Source organism: Tigriopus californicus, chromosome 11 (genome assembly GCF_007210705.1).
Source record: "Tigriopus californicus strain San Diego chromosome 11, Tcal_SD_v2.1, whole genome shotgun sequence".
Classification (NCBI taxonomy): Eukaryota; Metazoa; Arthropoda; class Copepoda; order Harpacticoida; family Harpacticidae; genus Tigriopus; species Tigriopus californicus.
This window is the reverse complement of record NC_081450.1, coordinates 6,936,483-6,963,794: the sequence shown is the minus strand read 5'-3', so window position 1 is coordinate 6,963,794 and position 27,312 is coordinate 6,936,483. Positions and strand designations below refer to the sequence as shown.

The 27,312-nt window shown below is 42.4% G+C and overlaps 2 protein-coding genes and 1 long non-coding RNA gene across 5 annotated transcripts in view; 1 reads left to right on the top strand and 2 right to left on the bottom strand.

Annotated features, from left to right (window-relative positions):
* Positions 1-5,345, bottom strand: part of LOC131890724 (POU domain, class 2, transcription factor 1-like) — a 19,804-nt gene extending 14,459 nt beyond the window's left edge. For 2 of the 3 annotated variants that reach the window (XM_059240132.1, XM_059240134.1), the window contains exons 1-2: positions 4,986-5,345; positions 3,809-4,569 (exon numbers count right to left, since the gene is read on the bottom strand). In XM_059240132.1, the coding sequence (XP_059096115.1) occupies positions 3,809-4,475 (667 nt within the window). In that variant the 5' untranslated portion in view covers positions 4,476-4,569; positions 4,986-5,345. Of the gene's footprint in view, positions 1-3,808; positions 4,688-4,985 lie in introns of those variants that run through there. The other variant, XM_059240133.1, reaches the window with a different exon arrangement.
* Positions 5,346-7,713: 2,368 nt separating this feature from the next.
* Positions 7,714-17,709, top strand: LOC131890982 (uncharacterized). The gene is made up of 2 exons (XR_009374365.1): positions 7,714-8,521; positions 17,372-17,709. It is a non-coding gene; the product is annotated as an uncharacterized LOC131890982 (long non-coding RNA).
* A 3,691-nt stretch (positions 17,710-21,400) lies between these two features.
* LOC131890009 (vesicle-associated membrane protein 2-like) lies at positions 21,401-22,036 on the bottom strand. Its single transcript, XM_059239263.1, has one exon. The coding sequence runs from the start codon at positions 21,858-21,860 to the stop codon at positions 21,570-21,572; it is 291 nt and encodes a 96-aa protein (XP_059095246.1). The 5' UTR covers positions 21,861-22,036; the 3' UTR covers positions 21,401-21,569.
* Between the last annotated feature and the right edge of the window lie 5,276 nt (positions 22,037-27,312).

Below are 27,312 nucleotides of genomic sequence, written 5' to 3'. Positions count from 1 at the left end.
GTGTGCTTTCACATAACGGTTTTTTTGTCAATAATTAGGGGTCGTTAGACGTGGCAAGTGGCAAATAATGCAGACCTAAATCGAAAAGTGCCATTTTCGAGTGATACCAATAACCAAAAAAGGAACTCGGTGGGAGAAAAAGTGACCAAATTGGAGGGACGCTCGAAGTGTGTGTGATGAATGTAAGCACTTATTTTAGCAATTCTGAGCCGTAGTCCTTACAGATGAGTGCCATTTCTTCGTGGTAGTGGTGGTGCTGAAACCGCGGGTCAAGCAAGATGTGAAGAGGTCGACAGTCCAACGGACCTTCAGTCACATAAGAAGGCTGAAACTTGGGTCCGCTGTTCTTTTTTCTCTCTGGTTCTTTTCTTGTTCCGACCAAGGGGGACGTAAATGACTCTTTACACAATGAGCTACGTACTACATACATGCTAGTTCAGTTGTTCTGTACGTAGGTCGACGATTGTGGCTAGCCAGAAGCCCTTGGGAGAATAAATTGGCCTCTACGAAGGAAGAAATTGCTTGGAAAGAGAGTTCTGTGGTCCCAGAGTGGATCTCGTAGACGGTAGTCGAGTCTCAGAGAACCAAAGAGCCAGAGAACGAAGGGTGGACGGATGGACTAGCTTTTGTGCTAAGGCCGTGCGTGCATTATCATCATCATTTAAAAGGACGTGGAAAGATAACTTTATCAAATTTCCTCTTTTCCTCCCATTTCCATCGGAGACTCCAAGACCCAGCACACAAGATAGAGAAGTTCCAAAACAGAAAGAGCGAGGCTCCGGTTTTTTTGGCGGCAAGACCCAAGCCGATCGTCTGTTTTGAATTGGAACAGATCTGAGCTGAGAGCGAGAACAAGAAGAAAAGAAAGGAAGAGAAAAGAAAGAAGGAAAGAAAGAAAGAGAGACGTTTTTCTGGTTCGTTCCACTTTGCATTCGAACGGGTTTAGTCTACTCGCTTGTGGAACAGAGTCTACCCAAAGATGTCTCCCGTCCCTCTCCAAAAGGAGAAGAGATGAGAAAGAGGAGGGGGCTTGGAAAAGGGAACGGACGGCCAAGAGCACATCAAACGCCGCCAGATATGTAAATGGAAATTCAAGAAGACCAATGAAATTTGGAGTTCAAACTGAAAGCCCCCGATCAAGATAGAGATTGGAGGAGGGTTCAATATGCATAGGGGAAAGCTCGAGACCGCTTTCAGACCGTCAGGGCGTGCAATTGGTGCAGAGTAGTAGACACAATTTTGGGGGACACACTGGGCACATGGACGGTCATTTGAATAGTCGAATCTAACGTTGCGCAAGAGACATACATAGGATTTCATATGCCTTTCCATAGAGCACATGACATTCGTGGCTCTGTCAAAAGATCAAACCCATGCCGATGATTGAAAATGTTCCAATTCCGTTGGTTCGTTAGCGTGCTAGCTTTCATCAAGTGTGTTCAAAATGAAGAGTGGACCATTACGAAAACAAATGACTGCATAATCGAAGAATGAAATGGTACTATTAATGTCCCCTAATCATTGCATACACAATCGAAACACGAGCCAGTCTCCCTGAGCACACACAGCTGCAAGGATACACAAAATCAATCCGTGTCAATGAATCAGGAACACTCCACCGTACAAATGGACATAGGACCCTCTCACGGTGCCTTTATGTGTTTTTTGAATGTGACCCAAGCTTTCTTCCGAACTACCAAGTCCTAATAGAATGATCACATGCAAACCGATGGATCATGAACATGTGAGATTCGGGTACTTTGAAAAAAGTACCATGGTTTCAATTGGCCAAGGGACGATCATTGCACTCGTTCTCAAAAAACGACACAATGAAAAACACGTCATGTCAAGCAATGATTGGCTTTGATCATTCACAAAGATAGGCTTCAGATTCGTTCATATATAGCTTACAATAATTTTGAAAGCATATTGAACTGTAACAACGGGAACAACTCGACTACATACACTCCTTTCCATCTTTTCCAGCCTTTGAATAATTCATGGCTTTGTGCAAATGGCTGCTATTCGTCCCAAAACGGATAAAACAGTAAGACGAGACATACAAAGCTACCGCGAATTGCCGCAACAGATGGTGTGAAACTTCAAACTTGTAGACCGCAGAGTAAATATCGAATATTCTTGGCGAAATGTCACCCCGACCGACAAGATGAACTGAGTAGTAGGTACGAGTGCATATCTGTATTGAATATAGGAAGGAGCATTTGTTGGACTATTCGACTAGTACAATATGCACAGCACACGAATTGAATGAAAACTTGCGTTGACAAGAGGGGGGGGGGGGTTGAGAGAGAGATTGGAAGAACCCCGGGACAAGAAAAGTCCGCTTGACCATCTTTAGGCGAACAATTTAATCCGAAAAGCAAACATTCCCGGATTTCGTCTTCCCGGCTGGTTGAACAGTCTCGAATTCTCAGGTTAACTGGTTGGACACAGGGAAGAAAGACCAGGGGATTTGTTCACTCGAGGATATTTTTCTTTTTGTCTCTCTCGCTCTTTCTGCTTGCCAAGTCTACTACATGGATTGTGGAATCCCATATGTTTCTTACATAGAGAGCATTGTATTAGCGGCTTTACTGATTATGATTTCGGCCATAATCAATCAAACTTCTTCGCCATCGAGGTCGGAGGTAAGAAAAGTGGATCGAGCTTGATTCTTCCAAGTACATGGCAAAATCATTAATGATTTACTCGAAATCCCAGCTCTCAATTTTAAACTCTAGGAATCCAATTTGCTTGAGGAGACAGAATTGATTTTTTTCCCGTCAGCATACGTACTCGTTGTGCCCATCTCTACGTAAGCAGTGTGGATCTGCTTGCTCTCTCTGGTTCTCTTTTTCTATCCGTATTTATTCTTCACATGGAACCCCTTTTGTCTCAAGATTGAGTGAAAGAAGTCGAAAAAAGAGAGGAAGGATGAAGAAGGACCCAAATTGCCAGAGGGCTTTTCAATCTCGAATACACCCGATTACTCACTACTACTACTACTGGCCTGTCTGTCTGCTGTGCCATTGGTTCCCTTGCCTCGAGGACCCGATTGAATCATCAAAGGGATGGTCAAAATTTTGAACTCTGTGATTTGCATCGCTTCACTTGATGCCATCTATTGAGAAACAGCATGGCTTGATGTCCTACTAAGGAACACGAACACAACGCGAGATGTCGTCACATGAAGGACGACGACACCTTCACTTGAAGATTAATTTCATAAACTCGTACCATTAATCTTGGAATATGACATTTGCACCCAATATTACTCGCTCACTTCCTCCGTATCCTCTGCGACCTCGATGAGTGGAAGGAACTGAACTCATCAGTAAGAAACTCAAAAAACCAAAGGATCAACACGACCACTCGACATTATTACTACAGTTGGTTATAGGTCGCTTCATTCTAAGACCAAGCCATCATAGATGGCGAATCCAAAGTTGGATGTATCATCGTGGGGGAAAATTGAACATGTCCAAATTTCGCCAGCAACATTCTGTTTGAAGACTTTTTCCGGCTTCACGGAGTCTTTGATGTACGATAAATCTTGCACCCTTGAAGATTTGTCGTCGGATGGGGAGCGCTCAAATGGCTTTCGTCCTAACTATTTAAAGTACATGCCCTCCCTACCTGGGGCTCTGAGCACCCATCATCAATCTCGTTCGCTCGCTCAGAAAGTCATTAGCCTAGCATTTTTGCGAATGCTCAAATGTCTCAATTACTACATCTAAACTCGGCCAACGAGGCAAATTTCTGAAATAGGATCAAAGAGCGACCAAACCTCTTACAAATTATTACTTACCGGTGTTTTCCTTGGACAACGGCGAAGATGGAGGGGAAACGCCTTCATCAGCTTCGTCTTTGACACGGTCCTTGGCGTTGCTGTAGCAATTTGCGTCCAAATTCATTCCCTGAAAGCCTGGAAAGGCTCCCAGATTCAGAGATCCACTCCTGGCTGAGGTTGCAGCTTGGAAATGGCGAAGGAAGTTGGGATTGACCAGATTGCGTTGCATGGCGAGGAGACTCGGCTGAAGCGCTGCCAATCCACCGTTGCCGTTGAAGTCCGGTAAATCTTGCGGATGCATGGGCGGGTAAGGGGGCGGGGAGCTGGTCTCTGATCGGCTATCCCCAATCGATTCGCGTTCCATACTGGGTAGGTTATCCATGGGTGGGATGAGGGATTTCTCCCAAGTCATCCGCTCGAGGATGGCCGAGTTCTCCATAGTCTTGGTGAATTCCTCAAAGTTGTTGGCTTTACCTCGGGAGTGCGAGTCGTTGGAGGTCAGTCCAGAGGTCAATGTGGATCTCAAAAATGATAGAGTCGAAGTGACAATGTCTTCGGGCCCTAAGGAGGACTTGTGAGATTGTCCGTCTTTGGCAGAGTTATCCGATTTGGAGAAGTCGAGAGGCTTCAAAACTGTGCCATCTTTGGCATCTTCAATTCCGTTGGAATTGGCCGGGATAAACATTGGACACGCCAACGAGCACTATCAAGAGGCAAAGAGGATGACTATCGGGCCGCTCGTCTTCGTTTCACGATGGCTGGGCATGAACTGACGAGAGCTGAAACAGTCGGAAGTCACAAATATTGGCCACTTTTTTCGCAATGACATTCATGCCATTTATTCCGACAATTGTAATATTGGACTTTGGAACACCGCCCTCAATTAGGTGCGTTACAAGTGGAACGTCGAGGGCATATCAGATATCCAAATGTCATGATAATGAGGCAAAGAGAGGATTGACTGGCGCTAATGGGCGGAACCCAAGCGAGGAATTGTACCCAGACACTCGCATTATTGTTCTTCTTTGGCCTCGTTGAGGGACCAAGGGAACAAGGGAGAGAAGGCCAAAAACAAAGAGAGACGGGTATGCAAATATCTGTCTGATAAGACTGATAAGAGGGGGGAGCGGTGTCGGGGACAAAAGTGGCATGGGATTCAGAGGCTGCTAATACTAAATTGATGGATTGGCCTTACCAGGCAAATTCGTAGGAATGAATGTGTCGATGTCATTCAGCACACTTAAATGTGGAGACTTTCACTTTTGTTTCCCATCCCCGATGCCGTGGGAGCGAAAGTGTTCAACGTAGCCCAGGGAGAAGAATGAAAAGATAACTGGACCACACCACCACTTGCCAGCTCCTCATGTGTGAGTGTCCAAAGTTAAAATGTGAAGTCTCCCTCCTCCACGAGAACACCAGTTCCAACCTCAAAGTTCCCTTGTTCCAACATCATCCCGGCGTCTTCTCGTCGCCCTCTTCTATTTCCTCGTCCTCTTTTTGGCTTCCTACTCCCCGTACGTATGTACTTGTACAGCTCTACTATTGCGACTACTACTACTACTACCAACACCATCACCACCAGAACTGCAGACTACGGTTTTGTTCCGGCAGAGGTGGCCAACTGAGGCCGACAGGGTCATCAAAAAAGTTTCCGTCGCTTCTTTGCGTTCAATTTTGCCGCCATGAAACATACACGGACAGCGGGGGAGGAAAAGCAGGAGCAGGAGGAGGATCGAGGAGCAAGAGGACGACGACGAGGACGAGGACGACGAGGACGAGGATGGAGACGAGGATGGGGACGTCGAAGTCTGAGTCGACGACTTCAGGGAATTGGTTGAAGGTGAGCTGAATGTTGGTGATGATAATATCGTTGGTGTTGGACCACGCTACACCATCAAGATGCTGCTGTTTGAACTCGCGTGCAAAGGATGATGATGATGATGATGATGATGATGACAATGATGATGGTGACCAACAAGAAGTAGACTAAGTTGAGAAGGTTGAGGGTAAGGATTGGGTGACAAGTGATGCAACAAGGCTCTAGATACTCTAAGGCCATGGTTAAAGGTTCAAGTTTTAAAGCAGAGCAAAAAAGCGTTCCATCGACGACCGAAGAGTGCTCTCTCACGGTTGTATGTATATACACAATTACACGTACCTTCTCGACTCTTCCGCTCTCGATGTTGGGTCCCAGGGTTTTTGCACAAATTTCCCTGCAAGTGATGGAGAGGCTCGAGCCGAGCGGCTTGGCAAATATTCGCAACTCATGCAAAACCTAGGGCTGGCGATTCCCTCTGACTCTCTGACTTTCCAATGTTCGCCGCTCACATCCCATCCATCCAACCGACCGACCACTGAACAGGCACAACGGAGATCCAAGACTGACGTCAAAAACTCGACAGAAAGCAGAATTTGGGAACGATTCCGATTTCAGGGCAACGCTGCATCGCCTGCAGATGCGAACCATGCAAATTATCTAAATATGCATATCATTCACGGCGGACGCAAAAAACCTTTCTAATAGACTATGACCGACAGCTTTGAGGAGGAAAAAAAAACCAGCTTTTATCCTTAATTGAACCTGGCCAGACAGAATACATTTACGTTCGTATTAACCGTTCTCGGGACGACCCTGCCCCGAGTGTTGTTGTATTTTTTTCACTCCGAGGCGACGTACTCAGAAGCCCATTTAAACCTCGGTCGGGAATCCGTCGACGGAGGAGAAACCCATTCTTCTTCTCTCGTCTGCTTCGTTCGTGGAAGTTATGTGCCCTGATGTATTCGCCCACGTCGGGCTACGTACGGATGGCCATGCACTCGCTGATTACTGAGCAGCGTATGTATGCACATAAACTCCATTTTCAGAACCCAAAATAGTGTGGTACCTTCAGAACAGACGGCAGGAAGCCAGCTGGATTCAGCTAGCTCAAGCTAGTTGGAGGAGTGGGAGGACATTGATTTCGAGAGAAGTGTCGAAGTCATGTAACTCATCAATTGAATAATGGGATTGGAGCCTCTTTTGGGTATTATGTGCGCCAAAGAGCCCCGTATCCAGGGGATTTGATTTGCATAATGAGTTTTTTTTTTACCAAGACTGGTTACCACACTTTCCGTCCATGAACGTTTTATGTTAAGAACGATGGAGAATTGCCTTTCATGTCATATTTGGAATCTCTCTTACAAAGTGGAACGAAAAACAATTTGGCAAGAATCTTGTTCGCTTCAAGTCTGTTTGCAAGCAAAACTGCCTCTGGAGAAACATTTGGCAAATGCAAAATGGAGCAAGACCCGAAGCTAAAGTGTAGGGAAAATATTCGAAAAGGACAATTTTGTTCCAGGTTCTTTTTTTCTCTCGGCCGAACATTTCAATTTCCTGGCTGAGAGGCAAGTGCTCATACACACCCCGCGTTTTGGCTAATGATTTCAAATATTTGAAGTGGAACTAACTACCACATTGACTGACCGAGCGACTGACTGGCCGCACTTATACATGTATGTACAGAATGTACATACTTCATATACTATATCTCGGCAGAGGTACGCGCTGTCCGTAGGCTACGTCAGCCATTCATGCCAGAGAGCACAGAATGTTCCATCATAAATATGCTCCATGGTCCTTGATAATGACTTACCCCTGAAACGAGGGGTAAAATGAGAAACTCGTGGCTCAACAGATCGATTTAAACAACAAAAAGCGGAATTCATGGGAATCTCTCTGAAAACTTGATGAGATTTGTAAGGTTTTGAACGAAGTCGTTCACAATCAAATCTAGGCAGACAAGATGGCAAAATGTGAACGGTATTGATGTTGCATTTGATTTCCCGTCTATTATTGTGGAGCAATGTGTAGCGTGACTAAGGAGATTCACTCGCTTGACAAATGAGGCCATCTCATTAGGATCATTCGCTCATGGTGTGTGAGCTCAAGATATTTTAGCATCTTGTGCATCCCATCATAATTGGCGACAAGAGTTCGTGTTTGGCGTCGGCGTCGGCGTCGGGATGTGCGTCCGTCCCATCTTTCACAGGCTCATTGCCGAGCCCGTGCCAGAAGACCAAGAAGAAATTAATTAATTGCCACCAATTGGTCCCATTTCTTCACAAGTTTTTCCTTCGTTTATTGTTGTTGTAGAGAGCGGCTCATAATTGCTTATTCTGGCTCCATCCAAATTGTTCGGGCCACAAATCTTGTTTTCCGGCCCCACCAACCCAGGCGCCAGCCATTAACCATGTTGTTGGAATCAGTGCTTAAAACTTTTTTCAAGCCCTTAGTTCCGACTTTCGCTTGACTTCCGACTTGGGCAGGCGGGGCCCAGGACCGGTTTCGGGAACGGGTTCCATATGTTACCCCTCGGGTTCAAGCTATGGTTACCATCTCCACTTGCAAATATCACTCAGGAGTGTTAATTCACGAAAGTAAATGCTGAACACCGGAATGGTGTGAAAGCTGCTATTGATATTTTGTGCTAGAATTTAGTATTGATTTCATTGGGTGTTATATTAATAAAGAGTTGCTGATCACAACATGTACGGAATCTATTACATAAGTCAGCATTCTCATCTGGTGTGGCAGAGTTGTTTCTCATCCAGATTAAAGTTGGGGAGGAACACGTGTCGTAAATGGACACATTTGAACAAAATGTTGATTAGTGATACTTAACGAGGGCAGAATTTAACCAAGGCGACCGTGGACCATTCAACTCGGGTTTGGGGACAACATACTAAGGAACGGTAGGATACGTTTGTACTTAACTTGTTCTTAATGTAGTGGCAGATAGGGTGAAGCTTCTCCAATGTCTAGCCATAGGTAGGCAGGAACATGGTGAAAGTGGGGCTCCACAATTATGGTCTCGTTTCGTTCGTGTATTTTTCATCTGACCCTCGTCCTCTTTAAAAGGGACGGTGCATCCCAAACAAATGATGTGAGAACCGGCTCCAGTAGGGTATTCAATGCTAGTACTCAAAAAAGGCTTACAAATTAGTGATTGATCTGATTAGTGATATGATGGTTAATCTAAAACGTGAATGATACGACCTTGGGAATGAAAAAAATACAGTATGAAGGTATATTTTGGGAAATACCTCTTGAGTTTTTCGTTGAAAGTCACATCTATCATAGAGTTTACGTATCATCATAAAGTATCCGAAGTAAGAACCAGAGCATAGAAACCTAGGGAATTGGTAGACTCGCATGCTTGCGCCTTCTGTTTCCCTCTCGGTTCCTGGCCTTCCTTCCTTCTTTCCTTACATCTTTCTTTCTCTTTGTGTGACTTCTTAATTAGTAGCCACGGTGTTCAGTCATGTTCCCGACGACCGTGGACGACTTCTGTGGATGCTTGTTGATGTCGACGATGATGATGATGATCGTGGCGCTAGTGGTGATGATAGTAGTAGGTAGTAGTAGTAGTAGTAGTGGTAGTAGTAGTGGTAGTACTAGTAGTAGCAGTAATAGTAGAGGAAGTAGTTTTGAGGAGGATGGAAAGTTCAGACAAGACGGCAGACAAAAGGGGACTACTCGAAGAAAAGCACCTCCGGGTAAGGACAGACGTAGTATGACTGGTAGTGCTACGAGTCTGTTGTGGCCTGTTGGTTGGACATGGCAAAATGAGGAGGATTTTTCGAGGGTTTTCACTTTATGCTTTCTCACGTTTCCGCGACTGAAGCAGGTAGAGCACACGTCCGTTCGTCTGTCCGTACAAGTGGCTCTGTTGTCCATTAGGCGGGTGTAGGAGGGTCCTAACCTCGTCCTGAATTGGCATAAATTGGGCAAAAAGCAAAACTAAGCTCAATTAGTGATGACCAAGACTGGGGATAAATAAGTTGGAAGGGGCAAAAAAACAACAGTAACGAAAGTAGGCGCATGACGTGTCGAATTCGAGCTAGCTAGTTCATCAGATATGGGCCCGATACAGACCCTGTGGCCTAGGCAATGCTTGTGTGTATGAATTCCAATTTCACTGTCTGCTGAATAGAGATCTTCTTACTTGTTGTTCTTGTTCCTCTCTTTGAGTGTCAGTCGGCTCCACCAACAACAAGAACACTACCACTATTCGTTCGTTCTTTCATACGAACTGTAGGTACGTATATCCTCTTCCTGTCCCAGATTGGAAGAAGGACGACCCAGGCAACAGCCTTACTTCGTTTCTCATCGTTTTCTTGCTCAGACATGGAATCTTGAAGAATAAAGAGAAATACGCACAGATAAGGTAATGCCTCATACCCAGTTCATGGATGGAGGGAGGTACGTGAAGAGAGAGGTAAGAGGATCGAAGAAGTAATACAGAAGAATGTTTCGTCGTCGGCCTCGTCGTCTTTTTCTTCTCTTTCGTCCTCGTCTTGCACATCATAGTAATAGTAGTAGTAGTAGTAGTTGTAGTAGTAGTAGAAATAGTAGCAATTCCTCATCTTCTACTTTTTGCTCATTACACTTTTTGTTCCGCATTTCGTCGTGGAACGCTCATTTCCACTTGGTGTCAAAGGAGGGATCAAAAGAACAATTCTAGCATGCATTTTACTTTTCTCTCACTCTCGCTCCAAAAGACCCGTCTTCAAATGATGGGCGACTCACTACCCGGGCGGATCTGGAATCTCACACAAAATGTCCACACGATCAGAGCTCTTCCATTCGAAATCGTCCTTTCGAAATCCTTCATCCAAAATCTCCATCCCATCCACACAAAAGTGGGCTGTTCCCTGTGGCTCAATCGATGACTTGGAGCGAGTTCTGCATGGGAATGCTCGTGGGTACAGTGCGGAGAGTTGAAAAAGGCTGCTTTCAGTTTCAGTGGATCGAGCCGAAATCAGGGTTGGAATATTCAAAAGAAGGGCGGCGCTTAAAGCTTTGAAAAGATCAAAAAACACGAATCGCCGAGGAGAACGAGGACGACGTCGTCCAGACCCACCAACACCACCATCACAGGCTCTAGCCGGCATATGGCCCCGAGACTGTTGTCTGCCTTTCCTGTCTTCAATAAAATTCTTTCCTTCCTCTTTCCTCCTTCCCTTCTTCCCACTACACCAACTACTTCTTCCTCGTCGTCGCTCTTTCCCCCTTTGAATATGGAAATGTATGTGTGAGAGAGAAAGAGAGGCAGAAAAGAAAGGGAGCAACTTCGTTCCTTCCTCTCGTTCTCGTTCCCGTTCTCTTCTACGTATGTGCCTGGCCTCGTCGTCCTCCAAAGAGAGGAACAGAGGAAGGCTTGCCCTTCCCGTTGTTCCACAATCCCTGGCAGGAGGCTTGGGGCTCTCTTTTTCTGTCTTCCTTCCATGCAAGAATATACACGTCGGGGGTCTGTTGGTTCACTGCTTTGAAAAGGGGGGGGGGGAAGGCTCCCCCCACACCCTGTCTCTTCCATCATCCTCCCCAGCCAGCCAGAGATCACGCTTTCAAATTCAAAACCAAGCTCGTTTTCATATTCGCCTTGAGCGAGCTGCGAGAGAGCTCTCGAAATCGAGGAGTCCCCGCCCAGAATTTAGAATTCAAAAGAGATTTTATTTCAAGCGTACCAACCAATGAAGGATTGGGAGTCAGATTTGGGCCAACATTGCTCACTTTTAAATTTGAACCATTCTAGTTCAACAAGGAAGTGTTTTTAGGGAATGAAGCTCCAATTAAGAGCGAGAGGAAGTTGATTTTGGTCAAGACCTTCAGTAGTACCTAGATGACTCATTTTTTTTTCCTTGGCCTTAAAGCCTTCAAGCTTCTATCGTTCCAACCTCCCAACCTTAACAAATGGCCTAGGCAGGCCGTTGGCGCCCTCTTCGTCCTCCTCATCTTCTTATTTCCTCCCATACAAGCTAGCTTGGTGAGGACGGTTGTTGGTTCGCCTTCTCGGAAGAAAGCATCTCATGCATATTCCTCGGCTTTGGGCTCCTCTGCGAGGCCGTCGACCTCATTTACGTATGCACGTATGCATACACTGTGTATGCATGGAAACTTGGGCACCACTTTTTCTCCGAGGGCGACGAGTATAAGCGGTTTTTTGTTCCCTGCTGGTAGTGCCATTTGGTTCTCGGTGAGGAGAACAGACCCATTTTTTGTGCGTTTGTGCCGTGGAAACGAATATACAACAACTCTACGTGGCTTTGGGTGAGAAATGAGGCCAAAGAGCATTGCATAAAAAGTGAGTGTGAAAAAAATCGTGTCAAGTCTACTTTTGGGGTGCCAGTCTTCCTGTCCTTGGTGTTAATGGTTTGGATACATAAAAAAATTAAGGGAACAAACGAAGCTTATTATTCTGTACAATTTGTTTGCAAAAGTTTTCATTTTCTTTCGACTCGCGTGAGATGGCGTTAGGCACTTTCATTATCCACCTGTGCGGTACCTGAGAATACCTGTGCTCTCGTTAAAGCGCCCTCTAGAACGCTTGAAACAAATCAGCTTGATAGATGTTTTTTTATTGAGTATTGATTTGATCGTCTTTTTATCACAGCCCGTTTTCACTTTCATCTTGGCAAACCTAATTTCTAAAGAAGGAAAATGTATCATAGATATCATATACCATTTCATTGTAATGCAGCACATATTTCTCTCAGGCATTACATTTAAAAAGGCTCTTGATGGGAATTCGAAAGAAGTCAAAATCCTCACGCCCTCTGTTTAATAGAACATTTTCCATAACTGAAAGAAAGGCTTTCAAAACCTTGTATCCGACAATAAGGCTTCAGACAGAAACGTTAGCTGCAATTGCAATTTCGGTCATTATTTTCTATCTTATTGACTTACCTATCTTGGTTTCTGTCTTGGAGGACTGTGATAGTCCTCAGATGGTCTCATTTATGAGCTAAATAGAAAATGCTGCTATAGAATAGCATCACTGCATCAGAGATCCCATACATGTTGAAATCTCAATGAATGGTTACCGGAGCGCCATCTAAGAACGAGCTTTGCTCTCTTCTTAGTAGACTCTACAAAGACAAAATTCTTCGTTTTCCCTTGATTCCTATAACTAAGGTCAGAATCCCAGTTTTACGTGTCAAAAGTTGGCTCATCCTAAATCGTTCAAAAATGTAAGTTTGATAACCAACCTCCTTAAATTGTGGTTGAATTGCAAATTTAACTTTTAACTAAATCATGGCTCACATTCGCCCTTTGAAAATGACCAGATATTATCATTTTCCTCATAAAGACCAGGGTCTTGAAAAGTATTTCACTTTGCTGGAAAAGAAAAGTCTTCATCAAGTGTTGGTATTTTGGACTATTGTTTAGGAGAAACGGGTCAAATTACTCTTTAAATATCGGTTTTTGCCATCTTTGCAACCGGTTGCACTTTTTGAAACAATTTATTCCATCCCCTTTTTCCTTTCTCATCGTTTCTCCTACTTCTAATTTCCTTGTGTCATCTTCCCGGAACTTGAAAGTTTTTTTTTGTGCTTTTTGAAAATACCGGCAAACTAGCACAATTGGGACATTGAAGAGGAAAGGGAGATGGCGTCACCATCAAATTTTGAGAGGTTACTCTTACTTGTGAGGCTTAATAGTTCTTGGTCAAGGGGTTCAACAAGCGTTCCAATTCATTTGTTCATGAACGGAATGGTTCCTGCAGCATTGCAATAATATACAATGTCAGTTACATTCATTAACATGCCGTAAAAATACTTTTCAGTAGAAAAAACTGCTTTTGGACTTAATTTTCCTACGCCAGAATTTTCTTACAAAATACTTTTTGAAACCTTAGAAAAGCGTTTTGACGAATATTGCGCATAGTATCTGTTTTTTTCGTACCTCTACCGTTTTGAAAAGTACCCCAGTGACCTCCCAAAATTTATGCTGTCATCATCAGACAGCTGATAATTAAAGGAGTCATATTCTTGTCTTCTAGGTCTTTGTTGAATATCAGTTAAGGAGTTAGGGAGTGGTGGCATCAGATACAGTTTTCATTCTGTAACTTGATTTTCTTAAGATTCCCCGCCTTTCTCTGTCTCTTTCATTGTTTGATTTGTTACCCTTAAATATTCGTAGGGAGTATGTAGGCCTTGTTGATCCAGTAGCAGGACCTAAGTCAGACTAGGACAAGTATTTGACTAAAATTCCTGATCAACCTTATACTCAAGGGCTAGCCAAATCTGCCAACTCTAATTCGTTGGTCGATCAAACAATGTATGAAAATCTATTGAAGTGCTGGGAATTTTATTCCCATTAGCGGTAATGAAGTCAGCAAAAAATAATACCACAAGAACACAAGAACACTTCTGGATGGTTGTAGAGCAGTTGTTTATCGCACTACCGAGCTAAGCTCGGGTTCATGGATTCGATCCCAGGTCTCCCCCCTCTCCCTTTACTAGTGGATCATCGCCTCGAATGGCGCTCCTTGAACCCATAATGGGACAAGACTCAATCATGCTGAATTGTACATATTGCAAAAAAATAACGGATCCAATGAGACATTCTCGCAATAAAGACTTTTTTTCGACCCTGGTTTCCATTTTCCGCCGCGATAGTTGTCACGCCGACGCGGCTGAGCCTGAGTCTAGACATGAACAACAAGATGGAGCTGGTTGGTGTCCTTCCTCGTGTTGTTTTCATGCAGATAATTTACTTTATTGCCTTCATTACCTACTTGTTACCCGCGAAGTTGTGTAGCTTGATCATTGCTGCCTACTTCATCTTGTGAGGACAAAGTGACCGAGACGGAGAGAACAATCCACAAGGTAAGAGTATTAGGTGTGTCAGGTTTTTGGTAAACGTTATTCTCCACCGATTAGTTGGCGGTGCCATTTTTTTAAACCTAACCTAACCTAATCTAACCTAACGCGATATTAATAACCCTTAAAGTCTCTATCGAAGCCTTTTAACATTTGGCTACAAACTTAAAAATAATTCGGTGGAGAATAACGTTTATCCAGGTTTTTAGACATCCTACTCATCATGGAGGCCGTGTACTGATACAGTCAAACTAACCCAATCTGAGTTTCTATCACTGTTACAGCAGCAGTTCTCTAAAATAACAGCAAGACCTCTAAAATAGCTTGACTAGGCCAATTCAACCCGACTTTTTGTGGACTGCTTTGGAGGCTGACCATTCGGTTTCAGCTTGAGACTACCAAAAAGGACACTCGTCGGATCTCGCCACCTCGACTTGTTTGCGTGACAAGAAATCTTTGACTTACTAACTGAGTTTGATTTTGGGAATAGTGGAGAGTAGTTGATAAATGAGAAGCCATGGGACCAAATAACTTAACCACACTCATGTTTACCTAACTGACATTTTTTTTCTATAGCAATCCATACACGCATTAGAAGAATTTAAAATGCGTAAGCAGCACGCACAAAATTTTTGTGCAGTAATAAGAGGCTGCGTGCAATCTATTATTGTATAAACTACTCAAACAGTATCGGTTATGTTTTGGGAACTTGCTAAGTACCACAAGTTCTTTTTTTCGGTTTGTTGAAAATGAATTGTATCATTTACATTATCTCTTCGAACGGATTGCCTGAAAATGAGAGAAAATGCCCAAAAACTCGGGGAAAAAAAAATTCACTATTTCCCAAATTTTCTGTGTTGGATGCAGCATCATTTTTAACACCATCCAAAAACATTTTTTGCGGACTTCCTTAGCGCAACTGGGACTGGAATCCCAGCAGTTCAAGACGAGAAAGTAGTTCATTTCCTAGTCTGAATTAAATCCTACTACTGGATCATCAAGGCCTACGTATTCCCTACGAATATCAGAGGGAAGCAAATTAAGCAATGAAGGAGCCCGAGAAAGAAGATAAGTGGACTTCATTGTTTTAACTAGCCTGGATTCTCGAGGGCTTGAAGGTGCTCTCAAAACGCTCATTAAGCCTCTAAGGTCAATACAATTGACCCTAAATCCTGGGTTGGGACAAAGCTCCTGTATGCTCTTGAAAACATCACCCAAAAAATATTTTTTTTTTGTTATTGGTCAGTTATGAATTCAAGAGGCAAATTCCATAGAAATGGTTATTTCGTGGCAAATGTATGTTTTGTAAACAACTGACGGGAAATTACGAAAATGTCGAAATTGACGGTTTCAACAGTTTATCGGCGGGTTCAGCATCAAAACGTGGATGTGGCATCAATGGTAGTTAGCTCCCTTAACTACTAGTTGTTATGAGGAAAAAAATGCACTCATTAAAACTGATTTTGGCTGAATCGAGCTAGTAAATTCAGGATTATTGGGTTGCTTGTTATGACTGGTTCGTCATGAACTAGCTTTTGGAATCGAACAAATGACCGTGTTTGTGAGCATTTTGAGCGAGTTTATGCCAGAATATCGAAAGGAGCGAGGATGGAATAGAAACAACGCCTTGCGTGCAATCATCTCCTTGTTCTGAGTGAACGGAGAATGATTTGAAATTCAGATCAACACCATCTTTCCATCTCACTGCTCACTGCTCAGACTACTAGTACGTACATAGTCTCTCTCCTCCATATCCCGAAAGACACGTTCATTCGTCATTCCCAGAATGATATCGAGATGGAAATTGGAGAAAACACGGCGAAGCAAAACACGACCATGGCCCTAACTCAATTGAGCACATCCTCCAGCACCACCACCACCACCACCACTAGTACCACATTTCCATTCGTCTATCCATCTATCTATCTCTGAAATGGCAAAGAGCTCATCTTGGGAAGAAAGCACTTTCCCGTACACATATGGTAGTCATCGACTTGGTTGCCTTAAAAGCTGACAAGAAGTCTACGGCGGTATGCATGTATGAGTACCAACGTATGCACCGAGGCCCTTTAAATTCGAATGTTCATCTTTTACTCATAAAATGGGCTTCTAGGGTGGAATATTTGGATATTTGGGCTACTAGGAGACCGTCTTGGGGATGATAATGGTGATGATCGACATCATAATGGCCATCCTGCGTGTGAGACAAAGGAATGTTTCGTGATATGGAAATCATGTGGGCCATCCTATCGGACTCCCTCATTTTCAATTTTCTCCAGGCGATGCGCCAGGGATATTCAAATTGATTCCATCGACCTCATTCGAAACAGGCAATCTTCGTGCTTTGGCCCTGTGATTAAATGAATTGGATTTCCGAATCGAGGGCCCTTCAAATGAGAAACGAGAGGTTTTCCACCTCCCGGGCGTATTATTATTATTCATCTTCATAATGATTTGGCCCCATCACATTTGCCTAATGTGATAATACTCGAGCAACGAACTCGCGAGGCGATTCGAAACGACTCTCTCTCTTTCTCTGGCTGAAAATGCAATTCAGACTCGGAGCTTCTTTAATTCCGGTGCCGTTTGCTCTTAAACTTGAGGCAAACTGCAGCCCTGAAAGATTGAATTTGGTCGAGATTTTCGTTGACTCGGAGGAACAAGCGGCCGATTCGATTTTTTGGGTGCAATAAACCCCCATTTACTGAGGATGATGAATCCTATCGAGATATCAAAGAGCATTGGATGAAACGAAATCTGTCTTTCAAGGCTCTCAATTGATCCACAAAGCTGTTCTATTCGACCTTTGAAGAAAACGGATTGGCTCTCTTCTGCACTATTTCCAACGTTGTGACTTTGATATCCATACTTTTGGTCTGAAGTGGATATCTTGTTCCCTATTACGTTCGTATAAATTCGTTCATTATTTTTTTCTAGGAATCCCATTTCCTCTTGGTATTGTTCCATTTTGAGCGGACGACGACGACGGTGATGATGATGATGATGACGATGATGATGACGATGAAGCTAGTGGTGATAAGAGGGAAAATGAGTTCCAAATGAAAGAAATGATCTTTTGTCTGATGATCCCGGCCAGATTGTTAATGAGAAGATGGCCACCTTCCTCCTTTTCCTACTCACCTCCTATCATGGGTTCCAAATGGATCGCCCAGAGACCAACAGAGTACATATATGGCCGTCGCTTTTTCACAAGATATAGCCAAGCAATACGTGCATTTTACAATTTGTGAAGATTAAACTTGCAACTCACACAAGTCAAATGTTTCATCTCAATTAGCATTCCAAGTCCGGGCTTTTATCATGGGGCAACTTGACCAGGGAGGTTTCACCTGGCTGGCGCCGCCCAGGTTGGCTTCTCTTGACCGTTAGGTTGGGTTCATTTATGATTTGATTGTAAGCCATTTCAGACCAGGTTGTTTATGTTATGAGAAGGATGCTGCTTAAAGTTGGCAATCTCCTTGGGATCATCTTGGGTCCCCCTGTTCCCTCCCTGTACAACGAGTTGAGACGAGGTGCCTTAAAATAATATTCCTCTCACGGGGAAATCTCATCTCATCTTTTCTCATTTTTTCCCTCGTCGTCCCACGGCGTCCGTCCTTCTGTCCGTCGGCCCGTCCACCAGTTCGCCCAACCGCCCAACCGCCCAACCGCCCATCCGGGAGCCTTTGTTTTGTTTTGGGCTCGAAGAAGGACAAAACGAAGAAGAAGAAGAAGAAAAAAAAGAGATGAGCACGATGGGGAGGAGAGGGACCCACAAGAAGATCACATAATGAAATTGTGCAAAAAATACTTGTCTCCGTCGTGGGTAGTTGTCGACTTTGTCGTCGTCGAGAACGAGAAAGTCGATAGTTCCGTCTCGATCTTATCCAAAAAGATAGGAAGATAGGATGGGTGCGCGCGGAAACGCAGCACTCACTTGGACTGGATGGCCAAGGTCAATGCGTACCAAATTGCTAATACTCATATCGATGTGGAATCAGAGTTCATCAACTCCTTCCTTGACCCTCTTTGATAACTCAATATTTCCGTTCAACAGTCAAATCTATGTACATGTCCCGAAGATGTCAGAAAAGTGAGTAAACACTCGATGAGATTTCCCTGCGAGAGGGAAATTCGGTTACTGTCCATGGCACTCCTTCCCAAGAAAATGCATTTTCCCGATCAGTTTTTGAGACAGAACCGACCATTACTCGAACCAAATACAGTTTGTACATGCACACTAATGATATTTGACACTCATGTAGATGCATTTGTTTATTTATGCATATGGGTAAGCGTCCTGTGGGTCCATAGTTCTGTTGTTTGGCGGCTCAACACTATGAATTCGAAGGCATGCATGCACTCAGAGTGGACCTCAAAGCTCCCAAAAAAGGCCTTTGTTGACCTTCAAGGTGAAGAAAATGAACCGGAGAAAAGAGGTCATCATACATGTCAGATTTACTATGTGCAGTCTCCAGCACAGACTCGAATGGACAAACGGGAGGACGGACATGGGTGGGTTAGGTTGATACGTAAAGCATAGTATGGCTTTGAATGGTTTTGATAACGCCAGTAATGGGGATGAGCCATACCTAATTGCCAGACCCCGAGATCGATGGAATGAAGCCCCCAATTTAATTAGACTAATTCAGATGGATGAAATTGAGCCTGGATTGGATTTTAGTCTCATCCTTGGATCCCAATCGATCGAGGGAATGATCATCCATCATTGGCCAGCACCACTGGATTCGCACTTGGATTGTCTTTGTTCTGGGAGGAACTCGAGATTATACCGGGGGCATAGAACAGACAGACAAGGGGAAGACTGAACGACTGGAACTCAAAGGCAGGGATTGGTATGACTTTTACTACATCCATCTCACTATATCCTTCACAAAACGTTCTCAGAGGATAGGTAAACTGGCAGAAAGTCCGATTTGATGTGTTAATATCGTTAACATTACTCGCCATTTCATTCAGACACCTCTCCCAAGATTGCTCTTTCCGTTAAGCCTTGACTTCCAATCGACTTAGGTCTATGATTATTATTATTCTACATCATGATCAAAACCACGTGTATTATCATGTGACATTGGGTCTTTAAAGCTCCTATGAACAATTTAAATAGGACGTCTCAATTTAGAACAAGTATAGTTTTCCCGGGGAATGGTAAATGATCAACACGCATCTTCTTTTGTTTATGATTTACATTCTCCGAGTCGAATGTTATTTTCTTACGAAGGGGCGTGTGTGTCCAAAGGCGTGTCTGGTTTGATGGAGTAGGCCGGGAGGTAGGGCAATCTGAAATGTCCAGAATATTATTGCCCTACATCACAATTGAAAAACAACGAAGGCATTATAATAAGAAGTGCACATAAAATAATCAACAAGATTCTAAACAAAACAATGAGTCCCGCCAAAACGTTATTCCTGAGTGACCCCTGTTGAGTTGCAAACTTCCCTTGCATCACTTTGCTTTGACCAACACAATCTGACGGGTTCAGGCTCATCCGGAGAGTCACAGCGGTAACCCGTCTCAACTGATGGAGTCGTCAACGACCGACACTTTCTGCCCAAGGTCCAGGGAATTTCCTCGAAAATTGTCGCCAATCTTCGATAGCAAGGCTAGGAATAACCCAGAGGTTGAAGAGTGATGGGGAGAATTTAGAACCGGCAAAACAAATTTACGTGATGCTGACTTAATTGCTGTTAAAGGATGCTGGCTTAAAGTTGTTGCCTTCTTAATAGCTTAATGCAATTAAACACATTAAATTAGGCGCAATTATTAGTTTACATGTTCCATAACCAAGTAGGTAGTTGGAATATTTCAATGTTACAAGTTCCAACCAAAGACTCTGTTTACAACGCCATCTGTGGGTAGACCTTGCGCGAGTGGGGTGGTGGTTCGATCTGTTTTCATTGTCCGCCCGATTATGCTCTCTAGCTCAATCCAAACGTAAGCCGGGTGTGACAAATTAGAATCTTTTTTACCACTAACCATGTCGCAACGTTGGGTGAGGGCTGGCAAAGAAACATAGCCCGTTTCTATGAAAACAGAACGCCCATCTCAAAGTTTTAGAGTATCAAACGGAAGGAGAGAACAAATTCCTATTGAACATTCTTGAGCCAGGAATTGTTCCTTGTTACAAATAAGAGTCCGACGAGGGACCAGCGGGAATGAAGCTAAGCAGCGAATGCCAAGTCATAGGCCAATTTTCCGTTCACAAAGGAAGGAAGGAAGAAGAAGAAAAAAGACAAGAAAAAAGAAAAAGAGACCCTAGCTAGCAGACTAAGCAATCTCTTTCTTCTTTCCCTTCTTGGCTTCCTTCTTAGTACTGGTATACTCCTTTGCCGTGTTTGGAGGATGGAGGCCGCTAATAAGCCGGCCTCGACGACAACGACGAGGACAACAACAATGAGGAAGATAGTTTGAATTGTTTCCACTGAAAAACAAAGAACAAGAAGAATACCGGGCTAATATTGGCCAAAATTCTTCGTATTGTTGGATTAGTTACGAAGTTTCTTTTTTCTTTCTTTCTTTCACTCTTCTTGGACGGACGGACGAGAAAGAGAGAAAGAGAGAAAGAGAGAGAGGGTAAGCTCAGAGCCACTGTTGGTGGGTTCCTCGGTTGGCCTTCCTTGGGTGTTGTTCCCAACCTTCCAGCACGTGGAACATGGTACGAGAAACGAGGGCCAAACCAATGGCCCCAACACCCCATCCCATGGGTGGATCCATGTGTCCGATCTACGCTTACTAACAATGCATTGGATTCGGCTTCCGGTCCAAAAAATCGGACGGTCCATGCATGTTTGGGATAGCTAATGAATGATAAGCATTCTGGGCCAGACAATTACCAAAGCATAAACAGTTGAACACCCTGTTGGGCCTCGCACTCAGTCAAGTGGGCGGAGCAATTGAAACCACCATAAAGTATATTCTAACTTCTACATAGAGGAGAACAACCATCGATCTTCACTATTATTTTCCGCACTCTTATTCAAATACACATTGGTTCAACGGGGTAAGATGGCCAACCAAAAGTGGATGGCTCCAAATGGAATATCTTAGTTGTTCACAAAATTGGTCCAGATTCAATCTCAGCGTTGTGTTGCAGGCGTGCATGGAGGGAGGGACCTAATAGAACATCCAGACGAGCAACATGATGACAACGACGCCGATGACCACGCCGATGATGATCTTCATCTTCATGTTCTCCCAGAACTGCTTGCGTTTGATTCGCACGGCCGAGCGATGGAACTGTTCCGTGCCTTCTTGGAGGCGATCCGCCCTCTCCTCGAGTTGGCCCAATTTGCCATCGCGCTCCAGGACCTTGTCCACGTTGGCCTTCATGATGTTCTGGACCTCGTCCACCTGGCGACGGGTCTCGTCCAGCCGAGCATTGTTGGACGAGGATGCGGCAGCCATCTCGACAGCAATATAATCCCAACCACCAACGGACTGGCCAGGCTCAATGACAAATTCTAAATGGTAATACTAATACTATGATAAGAATAGGATTGGTCAGGATTTGCTTTGATTCACTGCTGAATTCTCCAATTTTTGCTCTGTCGACACTTGAATCATTGAAAACCCAGCCAAGAACAGTGATGATAGTAATATTAAGCTTTGTTTTGGGGGCCCCTAACTCAGCTTAATCGGTAGACTTTGACAACTATTACTGTATGCAGTGCCTCTGCCATCAGAAACCACACCTTAGCAGCTAGTTATTCAGATGCAATGAAATATCGTTATAGGCACTTCGGTAATATAAGCATTATTTTTATTCAAGCAGTAGTTTTAGTTTATAAATCATTTCGGTTACAAGAACCAATCCAAGGTGCAATATCCGGAGTCAGTAATCTTTTTTGCGAAAAAGTATTCTTTTTTTTCTACAAATTTGAGTTATTCTCTAAAAAAGAGTCAAAGAAAAAAAATCGAGATCTTGAATATCCTTGGTGGTTTTATCATGAAAACTTCTTGGATTGTCAGACATTTCAAGAAATTGATCGAACAATATTGTATTTCAAGCCAAACTGGCCAAACGGTAAGAAAAATACGCATTTCTTCAATTATAAATAAAGGACACTATGTTTAAGGGTTGATGTTGCTTATTACATTCACAAGAGTCATCAATCATCACTACTGTATCATGTTCCACCAGACAAAGCAGAGTGGGTTTGAAGGGACAATCAGGAAATAAGAGCCCTTTTGAGTTAATTTTTCTTAAGACTCCTATATCCGGATTTCACTGTATCACCCATCCGCTTAAAGAGCTAGTCTGGCCGGCTGGCTCGCATCCCATTCTCTTGGTACATGCTTTGTGCTTTGACGTTGACTCCACGGCCAATCGTGCCAGACAGCCTGAAACTATAATAATTTACGCAGCAAAAATTCGGCCCGCTGCCGGCATAGGTGGGTCCTCCTAGGCCCACTGGCAACATCAGTCCAGGGTGGCCAAATGGAGGTCCAGACCTATAAGACAGCGAGGAAAAGTTGGTGGGATGAAACTTGACAAAGGCTCTGGACTGAATTGAGATTCTGTTTCGATAGAGCAATAGTTTTACGGGGCTGCATGGTGCTTGTGTCCCACGGGCTTGGAATCAGCCTTCAAAATCTGAAACTGGGGCGTTTGACGTTTGCTCCGAGTTTTCAAGAATGACTCATACCCTTCAAATCCGGCCATCTGTGCCTGTCGTTCAAGGTTTTTTTTGTGGACTGTACTAGAGAACGGACATCCCGCCAAAGCGGCCTGTTCTCTAGTCAGAGCAACTCTGAGCCATTGTTCTATTTGAAATTTAGTAAAAGAACAAGAAACTTAGATCTTCTTGATTAAAGGCAAATTAGTCTTCTCATTTTCTGGGAAAGTGATTCATTTCAAAGTTCGTTTTAAAGCTTATTTATTTGGACACGAGTGGGCCGAATATTCAAATTTTTTTGTGGTGATTGATTGTTTCATAACTTTCATCACATCTCCTAATTAGCTAAAGCTTGATTTGAGCCCAAATTGACCGATTTGACAAGACCTTATGATCTTATGAAGTGTTAATTTCGATTAAAGTGAATGGTTCCGGCCATACAAAGTTTTCCCTTCTCTAGAAATCTGTGAATAGACCAATATCGAATGTGTTAAACGTCTTAGACGGTCGGTCAATCACGTCAATCCAACGAAATGTCTGATATTTTTGTCCCTCTATATTTTTTTTTGTTTGCGTTGTAGATAAACTGCCCTCTGTTGATCGTGCATGTTAAGATAAACTGCCTTTAAACAGGAACCAAAAAATGGTAGACTTCGAAAATCCGAAAATTAGCAAGAAACTCGAATTCGGTTGGCTTTAATTAGATTTTACTTGTAGAATTTTGCCATGAAACAACAATCATAAATAAACGTAAAATATGCCGGATGATTAGCAGGGCTGTCCAAAATATGCAAATGGTTTCATTTTCTCTCATCGTTTTTCACTATTTGCATCATTCTGGGATTTAGCTTTCTTGCATTTTTGGCCATGATCGCTCCAAAAGTAAAGGTTTTTAAACAATTCATTTTCCAATTTTTTTTTGAAGAAACAATTTGTCCTTATTTAGCCACTCCATATTTTTTGCTACTGCTGCTATTTTTTTTTTCAAACGGCTTGAATATTTCACTTTTTCACGCCATTCATTCAACCATTCAAAATTATATATCTTCAGCTTTTGCTAATAGATTGCTGTTAATACTTTGCCTTTTCCTAATATATGTGATATATATAATATATCAAATAAAAGAGAAAGAATTTCTTGTTGGTTCAACATGGAAGATGCATCACTTGAGCATCTATGCTTTGATATGTTCTGGAGGAAAATCAATTAAAACTTCACCATTACACAAGTTCCTTTTGTTCGAATTACATTTTCAGTGTCTCTGAATATGTCCCTTAACCTTTTTAGCCGGGGCAGCTTGGTACCCTTTAGGTATGAAATCAAGCTTGCTATATTCATATAGTTGAGTTGAGTGCTTGCAGAAACAATTTGTGTATCCTTTTGCATTTTTGCTTACCGTGATTTTTTGCTCCGTGACCATTCTGCTTATGATTTTGTTACAAAAAGCAAATTGCGATGAAATAGAGCTGAAAATATCTGCATTTTTCGCCTTTTACGCTTCCATTTTTTACCCTGTGTTGCATTTTAAATTGCATTCGTTTTTTTGTCAATTTACATTGTACTATTTGGACAGCTCTGGTGATGATTACATTCCCTTTCGGTTTAAGGATGCCATACATTGAGTGATTCGTTCATAACTAGGGTGTTATTCTATAGTTCTTGGGAGAAACATCATTAGCTTAACTACGAAATCAAAATATACGATTGTCGAAATGGAGTATGGGACTAAAATTGAGAAATATATATCAAATGTCTATTCCCCAAAGTTGGTTACGAGCAATTAACATTAAATGTCAAAGGTGATGCTTTGAAGTGGTATGATAATTAAATGATATATTAACAACACCAATAGAGACATACAGCTTTAACAGAGCACTCATGGTAAGAAGAAAATGTTTCAATATCACGGAATAGAAGATAATTTGTTTTTTATTTCGTAAAAAAAGGTATTCGAGTTCATTAATCAGGAACAAACATCAATAAACTATCGGTGACTGAAATACTAGCTTAGTTATTAACGATACTTCTGCCATATTTGGAAGGCAGCAAAAAGTACCATACTTTGGCTAATTTAGCGGAAGTAAATCAATGAATTTGCAAGAACAGAATTCTTACTGCTTTTGATATAGACTTCGTATTCTATCAATCGAATTCTTTGTCATATTAGTTACGCACTTTATGTTTCAACCTGAATGTCTGATTTCAGCCGAGCATGTTGCTATCCTAAGCAAAGCAAATATTTCCAAATGGGGGACGGTAAACTTTAATCAGTCGAAACAGAGGGATTTTTACCAGGCTTATACCTGTTTATAAAACAACTTTGTCGAGAATGAACTTTTATTGACATATAATGACCATTTCAATTCAGGTGGATAGTTCGCTTCAAATGGAAACGAGAGAGCATGTTGTGTGACAACAACGTCTTTCGACCTGAAGAAACAATATGGCCGTGGCCAGAAATTAGATAGAGCACAAGTGGTTGCAAGATGCCTCATCCAGTTTCAATTGAATTTTCCAACAAACGTCTAGCTCACAAAGTCATGAGATGAACTTGGATTGCTTAATATGATATGATATTAGAATATGTCAAAGTAAGAACTTGCATGTCTAAAAACACTCGAAGAAGAATAGCGTTTAAAAAGCTATTTCATGGATAATACAAGTGCGTTTGCGCTTCCACTTCAGGTAGTTGATCTATATGAATTCGTTCATAGCATTTTCATCAGTCGATGATATGTGAGTTTATGTGATTCCATTTTCACTCAATTAGCTTTGTAATGCACTAAGTTTATGTGAAATCAAATGTACAGACACTTGATGTTGTTTTTTCAGTGTCATCTAAGCACATGAGCATTGCATGAAGAATACTTATTTTGTGCTTTCAATGAAACCGCAAATTTGGCATTGAATTGAACTTTTATGAAAATGCAAGGAGGAGATGGCTTGTCAGACTTAGTCTATGACTGAAGTCTTTACTAAAAATAGATGAAAAACGGTCGATTTGTTTTTATTCTTTTTCGATTAACTGGTTCCTTTTAAAGCTATACACTCTCTGAAAAATATTGCTTTTCTTCTTCATATTCTGTTACATGTTCCTTCTGTAAAGAACTGTTTTTTGGCCTAATTCGACAGTATGTAAAAAACATTGAAAAAAGTAATTCGATTTTTAGAGTCAAAAACTATCGTTATTTAATGTCTTGGTGCCTTTTTTGGGCTAAATCTGAAGTCTGAACCACTTCCACTCATTTCACTCTCCAACAAATTAAAATATTATCATCTAATTTCAATTCATTGGCTAAAGTATCTGTCTCAGGTCCTTGAAATAGCTTATCAAAAACGGTAATCCTTGATGGATGTTTAGGCATATAATTTTCAATTTTGACTTATCGTTACACTATTCAAAATAATGATTACTGTCCCTTATTCCTTTGTGAACTAGAAAAAATCAGAAGTGCTTCTTAGACTTTTTCTGTTGAAGCTTAATTGGGCATTTCAACCATCGGGAAACAATACTGTGTGTTTTTGCAATTTGTTTTCGCACTGAACATAATGTATTGCAAGTATTGTGTTGGAAACATGCTTCAATTATTTAGTACGAAAAACAGTCATAAACGTTGTAAATCTAAAAGCTTACTTTATACTCAAGATTCAAGTAGTATTTACGTACATTCATTCATGACGCAAATTGTTGCTTTACATTCTTTCCTCAATGAGATAAGACATATCAATGTTGTTAAGAGGCTCTTGCTCTTGTCGTAATGTCAAAATATAGTTGTCACACAACATATTACCAAAATTCAATGTGGAGTACAGTACAATAATTATATACTTCATTTTTCATTGGCTTGCAAGCGACACAACCGCAACTCTAAAGACTAAAAACGAAAGCAGTAAGAATGAAGGCCACTTAGAATTTAATTGAATCCAACAGGGTTCTCGTAATCCACCTGAGGTAGAGAGAGTATCAAGCATACTTTTAGTCCCGTCATCTACTTGACGCACTAATTCTTAGATATGTGCCACTAGGTGCACAAGCACTAGCTGACATGGTCGGTTTAGATCCAATTTTGTATTCAATGGCCAAAATATTGAATCACCTCTCTAAGAATGAATCGAGGGCCCCGTGAAGCTAGGAGTCAATTTTGATGCCCGAGGTGGTATCGTTCTCGGGGTCCATCCTTCCATCAATCGGTCTGGAATGGCGCCTTTTGTTTTCCAATGCCCTGTAAAATGCAAGGAG

Coding starts and splice junctions, on each gene's coding strand:
- LOC131890009 (XM_059239263.1), bottom strand. CDS start 21,860: ATGGCTGCCGCATCCTCGTCCAACAATGCTCGGCTGGACGAGACCCGT.